This window comes from Channa argus, chromosome 3 (genome assembly GCF_033026475.1).
Source record: "Channa argus isolate prfri chromosome 3, Channa argus male v1.0, whole genome shotgun sequence".
NCBI classification, from domain to species: Eukaryota; Metazoa; Chordata; class Actinopteri; order Anabantiformes; family Channidae; genus Channa; species Channa argus.
Window position 1 is genome coordinate 17,620,863 of NC_090199.1, and position 13,654 is coordinate 17,634,516.

General features: G+C 37.9%; 1 protein-coding gene across 4 annotated transcripts in view; it reads left to right on the forward strand.

The window, feature by feature from the left end:
* rhbdl3 (rhomboid, veinlet-like 3 (Drosophila)) overlaps nt 1–10,535 on the forward strand; it is a 47,377-nt gene extending 36,842 nt beyond the window's left edge. For 2 of the 4 annotated variants that reach the window (XM_067497394.1, XM_067497395.1), the window contains 5 exons: nt 734–846; nt 6,328–6,428; nt 6,535–6,585; nt 7,002–7,062; nt 8,498–10,535. In XM_067497394.1, the coding sequence (XP_067353495.1) occupies nt 734–846; nt 6,328–6,428; nt 6,535–6,585; nt 7,002–7,062; nt 8,498–8,769 (598 nt within the window). In that variant the 3' untranslated portion in view covers nt 8,770–10,535. Of the gene's footprint in view, nt 1–733; nt 847–6,327; nt 6,429–6,534; nt 6,586–6,736; nt 6,978–7,001; nt 7,063–8,497 lie in introns of those variants that run through there. The other 2 variants (XM_067497397.1, XM_067497396.1) reach the window with 2 other exon arrangements.
* The last annotated feature ends 3,119 nt before the right edge of the window (nt 10,536–13,654 follow it).

Sequence of the window (13,654 nt, forward strand, 5' to 3'; positions counted from 1 at the left end):
TTTGGAGTGTTATTTACTATCTAAAGGCTAAGGAATATAGATTTTCATCTTTTGTTGCCTTTATTTATAGCTTTATTCTGCTGTTTCTTTATTTACTTGTGACAATCACCTAAGTTGTCCTTATCTTTTCATTTACTTGTGGTAATGTCTGTGTGCAGCATGTATTATCTGAGAAATAAAATTTTCATCATTTCATCTGAAGTCATTTGGTGCCATTCATACATCGACAGTGTAGAAAACATCTTTGCACAAAATTGAAAAAAACATAAACTTAGCAGTTGATTTTGTCACAGTTTTTCTTTTATCGTTGTTGCCAGAGTTGAGTGTGTTCCCTGTCAATCATCATCCACCCACAGGAAGCACCCCACAGAGTTTATTATCACACCTATATCTTCATTTTTAGAGCATTTTTGTGGCAGAAATTTTTTTTTATGTCAAGCTGCTTACGGTTCTATGTTTGAATAAAAGTCTAAATAAATTCAGTATACACTGAAACAATAACAATCAGAAATTATGAAATTAGACACATAGTAGATGTTGGTTTGCAGTGTGTATTACAGCCACTATAAATTATTTTGTATTCCTCAGGATAAGATTCAGTCAGAAGTTATATATGATTACTCAAATGTTTGACTTATTCTACTAAATAGTTGCACATACAGACATACACGTGGATGAAATTTACATTTTTAAATCTTAGTTTCAACTATGTTTATATATGTTTTTTTTACAGGATTGAACACCTGAGTCTAAACATGGCCATGCAACTGCTGGTGGGAGTCCCACTAGAAATGGTCCACGGAGCCCTGAGAATCGGACTGGTCTATGTGTGTGGCGTGCTGGCAGGTGTGTATTTGATCTAATATATACATGCAATTACAAACTCAGTCCCTCGTCAATGACTGCTTACAAGTAACCCTCTCTTATCCACACAAATAACCTGTGGGGTGTCTTTTTGCTTTTATTAACCAGATTCCAGGCAGTGTGTTGGTAGATATTGGTCAATGTAGAGTGTGTGTGTGTTTCTGTGTGTGGCATGTTTAGGACAGATGGTCTTGTATTTCTGTCTTCTTAGCAGACCTGGTGGGATGTAAGGGGCTGTCAGTGCCTCATCAAAGCCCTCGCATCCCCCTGCATTCATATATAATAGGACAGAGGAAAGAGAGACATCTCTGAATGCGGGAAAATCTTACACGCACAGTAATAATGAAATAGAAGGCGGAAGTGCGTGTGGATGAAGAGAGAGAAGAGACAAAAAGGGGGAGATGAATTCATAGGGGTTAATAAGGTTGAGAGGATTTGGAGAGGGGAAACGGGATATGAGAAACTTAGAGAGGGGAGGAGATGAGGTGGTTGAGATTTAGAAGAAACCAAGCAAGCACCTGCAAATGAAAAAAGAAAGCACAAACAGCTTTAAACAAAATGTCACTGCTCTCTTCCAACTTCCCTGTCAACCGGAGGCACTAGTGCAATTTCAAACCTCTTCAGCTCAGGCAGTGAGTCTGCATTTCTGTGTATCTTTGTGAGTGTGAGAAAGGGAGAGAGACTGAAGCTCTGCTTTGTGTGGTTTAACCATTAAAGAAAACAATAAAGTCATGTACCCTGGTATTGGTTTGATTCTCCCAAACCAAACATTGGAGATTTTTTTGGTGTCCAGGTGTGACAGTTTTGTCCATAATATGGAGGACTTTTTAAAATGTTGAGTTTAAATTTTTTTGATTCTATAAATGCAGTACAGAAAAAGTACTGTACACGGGTTGCAGCGGGAAAAGTGCAGAGGGAATTCTAGATGTGAATTATAGCTAGTCCTGTCTTGTTTAATATTCATGAAAATTATGTGGCTATGACTTTATCTCTGAGTATCCATCTGTGTGTGCGTGTTTGTGTGTGTTCATGTGTGTGTGCGCCTATGTGCGGCAGAGGTCAGTGACACCCTGGGGATACTAGCTGTGGTGGTCTGCACCATGAACATTGCACTGAAATTAGGAGGAAGCACACCATAAATCACACCCACTTATGTACAGATACAGACCAACTGTCTCACACACACACACACACACACACACACACACACACACACACACACACACACACACACACACACACACACACACACAGAAGCTGTTTTAATTAGATATCGACCACCAGCGGAAGGCACTATCTTGTGTTGTTTCTGACTGTGAATTTATATAGAGTATAGTAGCACAAGTATAGAACAAAACTAGCAAGTCAAAATTATCTCATCATTTAGCAACAAGTGGATATATGTAATAAATGAACATATCCCACATTTAGTATTATATATGTGGTATATGCAGCATTGCTTCATAGGCTATAGTTCCTTCAGGGGTCAGGGAATGTGTTGCACAAGTTGATTTGGCATGAGTTTTTACACCGGCTGCCCTTCCTGCCACAACCCTCCTGTTTTATCAGGGCTCAGGACCGGCACAAAGGTGGCCCTTGGTGGCTGGGCGGCACCACACCTGTGGGATGGGATTCAAACCCTAAGGGCCTTTTGCATCCACCCCAATGCTCTACCACTGAGTCACCAGGCCCCCATCTGGGTTTTCTGATGATATAAGTTAAAAAATATTGACTTGATTTCCAGTTAGCTGTGCAAACAATTCTCTTATTATTTTAACTGTTGATGGTTAATTATTATGCAGCTGTAAATATCCTGTTTTAGTACATATCTTTATTACAAGTTATTAATACCTACATTTAAGGTATCATTGACAAAAATATTTGCTTAAAGAAGCAATCCTCTAAATATCACCATCTTTAGTGACCTCCAAATTACATATGGTATACAATACATATAGTAGCTTAAAATTTTACATTTTCTATATATGGGTAAATTTTAAGTTACAGTTTGGAGTAATGTTTTAGCATTTTTGACAAGTGGTAGATGATGTAAATTGTTAAAACAGTACATCCACTGTTATTTTGAATTTGCTACACAATGACACTGCCAGATTGTATGAAGAACTACAATAAGCAAGAATGAACAAAGAGGGGCTCAGCTGGCACACACAACGGTCAAGGCAGAGTTTATAGGTCAAGTATTGACTAGTTGATGACCATCTATGGCCAACACATAGTTGCATATAAACATAAGTAATCTCTGATGGAAAGCAGACAAGTACATCCAATAAAACCTTCTGCACAGTTTCAGACATGGAGCAACAGACAAGAACATGTGTACAACAACATGGGAACAAGTAGAAAACACATTCTGTATGTTGTTGTCTGAAACATCTTATTGTACTTCTTTACACAATCTGGAGTTGTCATTTTTTGACAAATTCCAAATAAATATCAACCTATGACGTGCTATTTAGGGCTGGGGTAATAACATGTTGGTTTTTGGGATTAATGTAAGATTAAAATAGGAATGGAAAATTCATCACATCATGCAAAAAAAGAACTCTGTGTTGTGATAATGTAAACAGGCTGGTCTGTCTCGTAGCCATCTTAATTTAAAGGAGGATTAGGTTTTAATTTCCAAGGGGTCTTAAATTTTCACTCATAATTTCAATGTAGGTGTCTGCAGAAGTCCAAAGATTTTGACCCATCCCTCAGCTCAACATGCAGCCAAACTGTTGATTTTGTTTTTCATTATGAGTACTGATGTGCATTATTATTTACTCTCATGTCCCTGGTTCTGCCTTTGCAGTTTGGAAGAAAAACTAAGATAAATGAGATGCCACGTCTGACTCTAAAAAATACAGCCCTCTTGGGGCCTCCTGAGGCACCGTGACTTTGTCCTTGTCTGTGTGTGTTTGTGTGCACATACAGCAACGTAGCTAAAGTAATGTTATTAAACCTACGTAATTACAGGGATGGAGGTCACCCTGCCCAGACAGACTTCCTAAACACAGGAACTATAGAGGTGGGGGTGTCCTAAATCAGGTGGTTCAGTGTCTGTATGCCTGTGTTTGTGTATGTTTGAAGAGGAAGGAAGTGCTTCAAAGGGTGTTTCTAATGGAGGAGAAATATTATGACTCAGTTTTATTACTGAGGGTCACAATTAGACTATAAAACTTGGTTTATAATTTAATTTAGATTCATTTAAAACTCTATTAGTTATAATTGTTTTGCATAATGTTTCTGTCAAAAAGTGTATTTCTAATCTGTGTGTGTGTGTTTGTGTGTGTGTGTGTGTAATCACCCGGCTGCTTAGATGACTTTACAGCGTTTAATGACCTGGTGAGTCAGATGCTGTTATTACACCATGCTGTGCTGTCATTATGGTTCACACACCTGAGAAGACTGCACATCAGGGAATAAAGGAAACTGCCTTTTGGTGCTAAATGTCAGTCAGATTTTGAAAATTCTTTCATTTCACTTTCAGACACATACTCCTTTGAAAATACAGGGTTTCAACCCAGAGAAGCTCTGATTTGAAACTCACTTAGGGTTATCCATAGGAATTTTGAATATTTTTAGCTAATTTGATAGCTTATCAAACATAAAGTTTTTTGGGGGATGTAGGCTGCTGGAATTAACAACATGAAGTGGTGTGTGTTATATTAAAAAGTCCTCAGGTAAATAGGCAAACTGGTCAGCGTATAAAAATCTGTTTAATCACCCAACTGTCTTATCTATGTTTTCTACATACAGTAGGCATCATACCATAGGCTATATATAATTTTGAAGCTCTTATCCTTTTTGGTTATTATATTTCCTTTTTACTTAATGCAAAGTAATACTGTATAGTTAAAAACAAACAAACCAACCATCCAACAAAAAAGTAAATCGCTTCAAATATACTGATAAAATGAGCCCTTTCTGTTGGCTATAATACTGTATACAATATGCCTATAATGTAAAATACCCTAATGTTTGTGTGTGTGTGTGCGTGTGTGCGAGAGAGGGAGAGAAAAGACCGACAGGGAGCTAAGAAAGAGACAGGCAAAGAGTGACTAAAGTCACCAAATAAGATAAATTTTATCTGAACATCATCCAAACCACATGAATGGATGAATATGCAAAGTTATAAGGGTGACTCAGTGTGGCATAGGCTAAGCTCAGCTACTTTTTATTTTTTGGCTATTTGATGACTCAAGTTTTATGTTTATCTAAAATCTAATTTGGTAAAAGGGTTAATTAGGATCCACTGATTGTTTTATTGACTCTACATTCATTTTGTTTATCTAACATAGGGTATAGATGTCTCCTTTTCCCAGAATTGCAAGGATTTGGAAAGTAAATATGACTTAGACCAGTGTTATGTTGTTTGACCAAAGATTCAGGGACCAACTACACCTGTCTTTGGCTTGACTGTTCTTAAGACATTGTGTCTTAATAATCCTGTTTCAAAGAAAATCTAAACACACATAGGTCATATTGTATGTACGCAGAAGTATGAAAATTTATGAAGGGTTTACAAACTATCAGCTTCCCACTGTATATGTAAATTAGACACAAATAAATGCATTTATGTTTAAAATAAGGTGGAGTGAAAGGAGAGAAAGGCCAAAAGAAGACCGAAAAGCAGATGGTTTATGTTTTGGTAATTTAATTCTATAAATAAGCACATCTTTATCTTCGTTTATTTAAATCTATATCTTGCACAAAGACTACAGTTAAAACACATTTCCTGTGGCGACTCTCTTTTTCTGAATGTCCCCACATTCAAACTTGTAAGCTCTTGATTGGATCGTATGTACATGCGATGAATTGGTACCGAGGTATTAAATAGACCAATTCACTGTCAGCAACTGCTGAGTTTGTGTGAATGCATTTGTTTTATAAAGAAATCACAGTATGTGCTGGTACTGTATAATAATGAATACCTATTTAAAAAACACCAGCATTAAATTGCAAGTAGCAAAGCTGCCTTTCTGCTATACAAAATAGATGCTGTCAGTGCACAAATGTTCACTGCTTGTATAAAAACTGTTCAAATTAGTCATTAGAGTGTAAAGCTGTAATGGAAAACTTTCAAACTTCCAGCCTGAATACTGAATGCTTATACTTAAGACCGCAGCATGACACACATTTCAAATAAACAAACTAGGTTCAGTATAATTAGCACAAATGATATCTATTTATCCCACATATAGTCAACTGACAGGCTGAGAAAATCTAATCTAATTGAGAAAACACTCTCACTACGAAGTTTATAGAATAGCTGTTCTGGAGTTAACGCAGTTGCCGTTGATGATGAATTGTCATTTCCCCTTTTTTCTCAAAGAACTAAAATTTAATCTTGCCAAACATCTCCTTACTGCTATTTGCTGTTGCAGATAATTCCATAATGTACTTTACCAAAGCTAACTTTACCAAAGCTGGTTCACTGATCCATGGCTTATCTCATTATAGGGTCTCTGACAGTGTCTGTCACTGATATGATGGCTCCAGTGGTTGGGTCGTCTGGGGGAGTGTATGCCCTGGTCTCAGCACATTTAGCTAATGTAGTAATGGTAAGTTTTTTAATGTTTGTGTGCATGTGTTTGTAGTTGATTATCACATTGCCATTACATCAAAGCAACCTCTTTGGGGGCCCAGCAGGTGCTTTTCTATCTACAGATGCCATGCATTCCTCATCATCACAGTCAAGTTTTTTCCTTTCCCTCAAAGGTCAGAAAAGTGTGTGAAAGTGTGCATGTTTATGTGGTAGCATGTAAAGAAATCTCATCCCACTGCACTGCATTGTCTTTTAACATCTATGCCTGCTTTCTATGGACTCAAGCTATATCACTATTATGCCTAAAAAGTATTGTTTATGTAGATCCTCCACAACATTACTGGCATCATGATGGAGGGGATTGGCCTCATACCTGAAATAATATTATCTAATACAGCAAGAAAAAATTGTAAGTCAGAGTGTCTCTAGGGCTTTTAAAATTGATGTGAATTGAGACAGAGGGTGAGATCTTATGTCACATTAGCAGATGGGAGTGCTGAAGGAAGACTTGACCTTTTAGCACAGTTTGGTATGTTTTATCAGACGTTTTCTTAATATTTGTCCATCTTCTCCTTCTCTCTTTTTGCAGAATTGGTCAGGAATGAAGTGTCAGTTTAAGCTGTTCCGGATGGCCATGGCTCTTGTGTGCAGTAAGTCTGGATAAAACACTCCCCTTTCACTTCATCCTTAAGGATTTGTGTACCCTAGCTCAGTTGGTAAAGGTAGTCATCTGCGGACCACAGGGTCAGTGGTAGGAAGGGCATTTCCTCTATCTAGCGTAAAAAAACTGCCAAATCAACATGTGGAATGATCTGTTGTGGCGACCCTGAACTCACGGGATAAGCCGAAAGGACAGAGAAATTTAAAAAAAAAAAACGGACCCAAGAGTAGACGCAGTGAGGGGTATTAGAGCATAGTGAATTTTATTTTGAACTAGCAAGGAATAATAATTTCACTAAACTTAAGTAGAGCCGACAGGCAGTAAATTCAGAAAAACACAATACACAAACTAATTCACTAAACATGAAACTTGGACCATCCAGGGGGAAAAGACGAGAATCTGGCAGGGCACTGTGGGGAGAGCTGGGTCTAAATAGGCAGGAGAACAGGTGTACACAGTTGTGAACGGTGATGACAAGGGAAGTGAGTTTGAATGGCCAGATCATGACAAGATTAGGATGACATGCCAAGTGTCATGCAAAGAACAAACAACTCAACAGACTCAAACATTGTTTGTTTGACTCTGTGTTTTAAAACCCTCAGATATCCTTATAATAAAATATAATTAGTATAAAGAATTATATTCATAATTAATTATTTTATAATTAATAACTAATTTTTTGCCATTACAGTTCAAATGTCTGAGCAGGGCTTTCAAAATAAGTCTGGGGTAGAGGAGGAATCTGATTACTCATTTTCTGCCTGTATACAGACGCTTAACGCATCCAGATTGAAGTGCATTATTTCCTGAATACCCACATTACCTGCATATTTTGGCTACATAGCATAGGCTGTTTTGGCTCCATACGCAAAAATCTAAAACTTTCTGGCAGCATAGCTTCACCACGTCTAATTCTGAGATCCCACTAAAAGGTTTCACATGGCTACTACATAGTTTCAAATGGCATTATATGGCATTGTGGGATTCCACATAACACACTGTATAATGACACCAAAGTAGGGAGACAGTTGAAAGCTGAATTTTTTTATGCTTTACTGTAATAGAGTATTAAAAATTGGATCATAATGTCTGCATGTTAGACAGGAATTCCAGATTTTCAAAAGGATAAAGAGTTGAGGACTATTAATAGCTAGCTTGTCACTAGTGGAAATAGACTAAATATCATCAATGAACAGTTGCATGGATTATAAAATGGCCATTATTTCTAAATTGTCTAAATATATGTCTAAATTGAACAAACATCATCTTTGGTCTTCAGTACAATTTAGAAAAGGCAAATGTATCTGTTCTGCCTTATTGAAGACACTTTTATTACATTAGTTAGTTACATTTAGAGTGAGTTGTCAGGAACTACATACATGCTTACATCATGCTAAAGTTTTCTCTCTCTTTTCTGTTCACAGTGAGTGTAGAGTTTGGACGGGCAGTGTGGTTGAGGTTCTACCCTCCAGCCTTTCCTCCATGCCCCAATCCCAGCTTTGTAGCTCACCTAGGAGGAGTGGTGGTTGGTCTGACACTGGGTGTCGTGGTCTTGCAGAACTATGAGCAGCGGCTTCAGGAGCAGTCCCTTTTTTGGATATTCTTCTGTGTCTACACCTTGTTTGTGCTTTGCGCTGTTTTTTGGAATATTTTTGCTTATAGCTTACTTGATGTGAGACTGCCCCCGCCACCGTGACTTGCTTATTAGTGGAACCGAAGAGACTGTATCCTCTTTATTCCTCCACTGGTCTAGTTTAGTCCCAGTGGTTAGATGAATCACCTTACCCCTCATTTTCTGAGCTTCATCATGGTCTGACCAAAGCTCTCTAACAGCCACCTTTGCCCTAACCACAAACAGTGCTCTGATGTAGGGATACCTGACTTGCAACAGCCCACTCTGTAAGTCATATAGTTTATATTTTTCAACCTACCTACAACTATTCTTTTAGGTTAAGCCTTACCATCATTTGCTCTTTCCATACAAGGGAGGATATTTGTCTTAAGAGCATCCACCAATGTTTTTTTTTGTTGACAACACTGGGTTAAAAAATGAGAAGCCTCAGATTTACCACAACAGAAATAAGCAGGAACAATCTTGTTCACATTGCTTAACCTCTGCCTCTTCATTCTCAATCCAACCGTGCCTACTGATGGAGATGTCAGCTTGACGAAAGTATTTCTGCACAGTTTCCTCTTGTTTGGGGTGACAGCAGTAAAGCCCTGCAGTATAAACTGTTTTCTGACAAAAATATTCCTAAAGATTCTCAAATCGGCGTGCATTCTTTTTATCAGTAAAAAGGAATAAGGTTATAAAAGAATGTAGGCTTAGTTGGTGTGCTCTCACCATCAGATCCAGCTCTTTAGCGTAAGAGGTTCAGAGAAAACAGACAGCAGGACAGCTCATTTGCTTTACAGTATGAAGAGATCTTACTACAGCAGTTTACCTTTGAAGGAATGTGTGGCTTATTATTCAGTATTGCCTTTAGCATTTACCAGAGAAGGATTAATTTATGTTCAGCGCCACTTGAACCTCAAACATGCGTCCTTGACTTTGGTTTTTTTTTTGTTTGTGCAAGGAATGCAGCAATTGCACCATTGTGTGTACAAATAAAAAAAGAAGCAGAAGTGCCATTTAGACTTTAAGCTTTTAAAAACGATGCCAAAACATTGCTACAAGCACCAGTTAACGAGCACATCCCCCGACAAGGTTTGTGTTTGTGTTGATGATGATCTCTAAAGTGATTCGAACTGACAACCTTTTTTTCCTTGACCCCCCTGGTCATTTGCAATGACTGAATGATAAAAAGTTCAACTTCAAAAGAGACAAAAGTTTAGTCATTGGTGATGTGGTGAATTAAGAAAAGTGGGATTATTTTAATGAACGCATTCACCAGTGGGAACAGCTGAGCCATTCTGGATAATTTGTTTGTTTGTGTTTTGTCTCATCATCAAACGTAGAAAAGCACACATGCCATGACTTCATCCTGGCTTAAGTCCTGTCTCGGTTCAGGAGGCAGTTGGGGAAAATATAAATGTTCTCATATTAGTCCCTGTAACAACTTAAATTGTTAATTGAATTAATCGGGATAGAAAGTGACCCCAGCCCTAAGCTGTAAGTCTCAAACTGTATTGTACTGTAACCTGTTACATTGGTAACTGCTTCGCACAAGAATTACCATAGTTATTAAATACAGATTAATATTTTAACATGAATTTACTGTTGATTTTTTTTACTGGTGACATTGGTATATTGTGCAAATTGTATGGTCAGTCTGCATGGTGATATCTTAGCTCTTAACATGTCTGTATCTTATTTTAAAACTGATTAAAAAGATTGGGATTGTATATATTAAGGGCTATGAGTAAAGGGGTAAATCAATGATATTTTAAAAGTGTGCATATTTTGTAGATTTGCTATGTACATATTGAAGCACATTAAACAGTTTTATACAAAAACATTTATTTTTGCCTTCCTGTTGCTTAGTGTCTGTTTCAGTAGTGCTCATAGTGACTGAAGGTTTACACACCTCATTTTAATGCTGTTATTTTCATAAGGCCTGACCAAAGTCAATTTTTTTACCTAATTTAGCTGTTTAGCAAATGCTAAATAGTAATATAATCTGTGCTAAGGTTGTTGTTCATCATATCTCTTGTGTGTGCATTGACACTTTATTTATGTCTATTTATTTCAGTCCTCTCTCTGTACAGGTAGTTGTAGTAATCAAATAAGAATGCTAATAAATTTACTATTCAAGCAGAAATTTTTGGTCAGGGGGAGCCTCGCTCAAAACCCTTTTAGAAGCAAATTGCTGCACTACTGCCTTTCAGTGAATCTTTGTCACAAGAGGCCTTTCCACGTTGTTTAGATACAATTCCCCTAATACATGTGTAAATATGTATTTTAAAGTATAGAATGCAACTTTGTCTTAATATTTTGTACAGGAAATATGCACCAAAACATCTCCTCATGTGGAGAGGTCCAGTTGAAGCCTTTGACTCTCATGATACCTCTAGTTTACATGTAGCTTTAAATTCACAGATGCACGCACCAAATTTCCAGTTATATTCAACGTCCAGGAACAAGAATGAGCCACCCTGTGAAAAGAAAAGAGCTCAAAACAAGCAGGTCTCAGTCTTAAAACCAGATTAACTTTAAACTCCCAACCTCTATTTAAAGAGCACTTAGGGCCGCAGAGTAGGAAGTCGGGGTTGAAACCCGTGTCAAAATAATCAATGAAGAAAGCAAGTGCAACGATATGGAGAGTAGCAGTTTTGAAGACGTATAATGAAAAATTCATTAGGCTTCCGAGAAAAGCTGCCTTGATTGTGCTTCCTTTTCATAAATCTCCAGTTTCGGAGATAATCATTCACCATAGTGAGGAAGGAAAGGCAGGAGGAGCAGCAGGAAAATCTGTCTGAACGCATTTGCAATGTCTCTGCATTCATGCTGCCAGCACAGAGCAGTTCTTGTTACAATTTGGTCCTTTTTTCACGAGTCTTGCATCTTTTTAGCAAAATTCAAATATGCTAACACTGGCAGTTTATACTGTCTGATGAATAATTACTACCCATGTTTCTAACTATAACATAGCCTTTGTTGCACAGAGTGTAAGCCAAGTTTTTTTTTAATACTAACAAGGATGATGGTGCAGCAGTGGCATTGTTGGTGTAGTTTAGTATACATTTTGTCATTTTCTCTATCTATTGTATAGGCTCTTCATCAGTGTGTGTGCACTAAGCACAGAGGCATAGAGAACAGCTCATTCCTAAACCTTACTGTAAGTGTTACAAAGCCAATACTCTACTGGTTTTTAGGCTTTACAAATTGGTAACAGGGATTAACTAACATTCAGAATGAGTGAGGGTGAATGGTGATGCTCGGTACTAAGGCCTGACCAACTGCCATTTAGGGTCATCACAAAGGTGCTCAATGGGTTTGAGCTAAATGTTATGTGTTGACCAGCCAGATTCTTTCAAAGTAAATGTGGAAAGCATGTATAAAAATATGGATATCACAGTGTGCATGAACATTTGTAAAGTCAAAGAAGGAAAGATATTTCCTAGCATGTCAGCTCAAAGTTACACACACATATTTGTACAAAATATCATTAAATGATATAGCAGTAAGATTTCTGTGATTAAACCCAAACGATTCAAACAACTCCAGTCCAAGCAACAAAATAATTTGGACATTGGTGTTTGTATATATGTATAGTTAAAGTAATATTGCACAAAATACCACAAAATACCACTTGTGGCAGAAGTACACAAACCCCTCCAAGAAACTGACTTATAATGTAAATACTACTTAAGTACAGTACAAGTAACTTTCAAAAATCCCAGCTGAGATTCCAATGCATGATGGCAAGGTAAGAGACACACTGTTTTATTTTTGCAACTTTGTCTCCATCAAGGGGACGTTGATTGAAAAACATTTGCGCAACCACATGTGAGATGTGGTGCTGTGAGGCCAGAGCCAGTCAGCTCCAGATGCATGCATCTCCACACTCATATGTATTTACTGCTCTCAGTGTAAAGAATACCTGGAAGATACCTGGAAAGAATGAAAACAGCCCTGTGTGAGCCCTGAGCTTAAGGCCCTGCTGAACGAGAAGAAGAGGGCTTTCTTCTCAGGGGACAGGAAGGAGCTGAGCAGAGAGGACAAACATCTGGCTGCATGGACCATCATCTACCTCACTGACAGACCACAGTACATGAGACTGTTCGACTGTGTGTTGGATGTGGCCACCGAGGGGGACGGTGCTTTCCCCTTTTCTGTTCACCATCTACACTTCGGATTTCATGTACAATTCACCCCACTGTGACATGCAGAAGTTGTCAGACGACACTGCCATTGTTGGCATGCTAGTACTTGCCACCTTGCAGAAACTTAGATATACCCTTAAACTTACATATATGTAGTATAAAAGCACACGATATAGACTAAAGGTTACAAAAAGTTATCTAAATATATAAAAGTTATAATTTACAAAAATGATCACGATGAGACTAAGAGTGGCTAATACAACCAATCTGCATGCAAATTATATTTACGATAAATCTACGTTGCGCAATAACATGTAATTATTGTCGTACTTGATACTGGCAGGATCTACTACACATGCACACACTCACCACTGCACATAAAATTCAACCCAATGTAATATTCAGTGTAACGTTTCTCAGTCCCTAATCAACTGAAATTACTTAGATGCCTCTTGCATGTTTCAGCATACAGCAAATATTCTAAATTCTAATGAATATTAGAATTTAGAAAATAGAATATAATCTTCTTCTTTTCCTTTCGGCTGCTCCCTTTCAGGGGTCGCCACAGCGAATCATGTGCCTCCATCTAACTCTGTCCTCTGCATCCTCTTCACTCACACCAACTAACTTCATGTCCTCCATCACTACATCCATAAATCTCCTCTTTGGTCTTCTTCTAGACCTCCTGCCTGGCAGCTCCAACCTCAGCATCCTTCTACCGATATATTCACAGTTTCTCCTCTGAACATGTCCAAACCACCTCAATCTGGCCTCTCTGACTTTATCTCCAAAACATCTAACATGAGCTGTCCCTC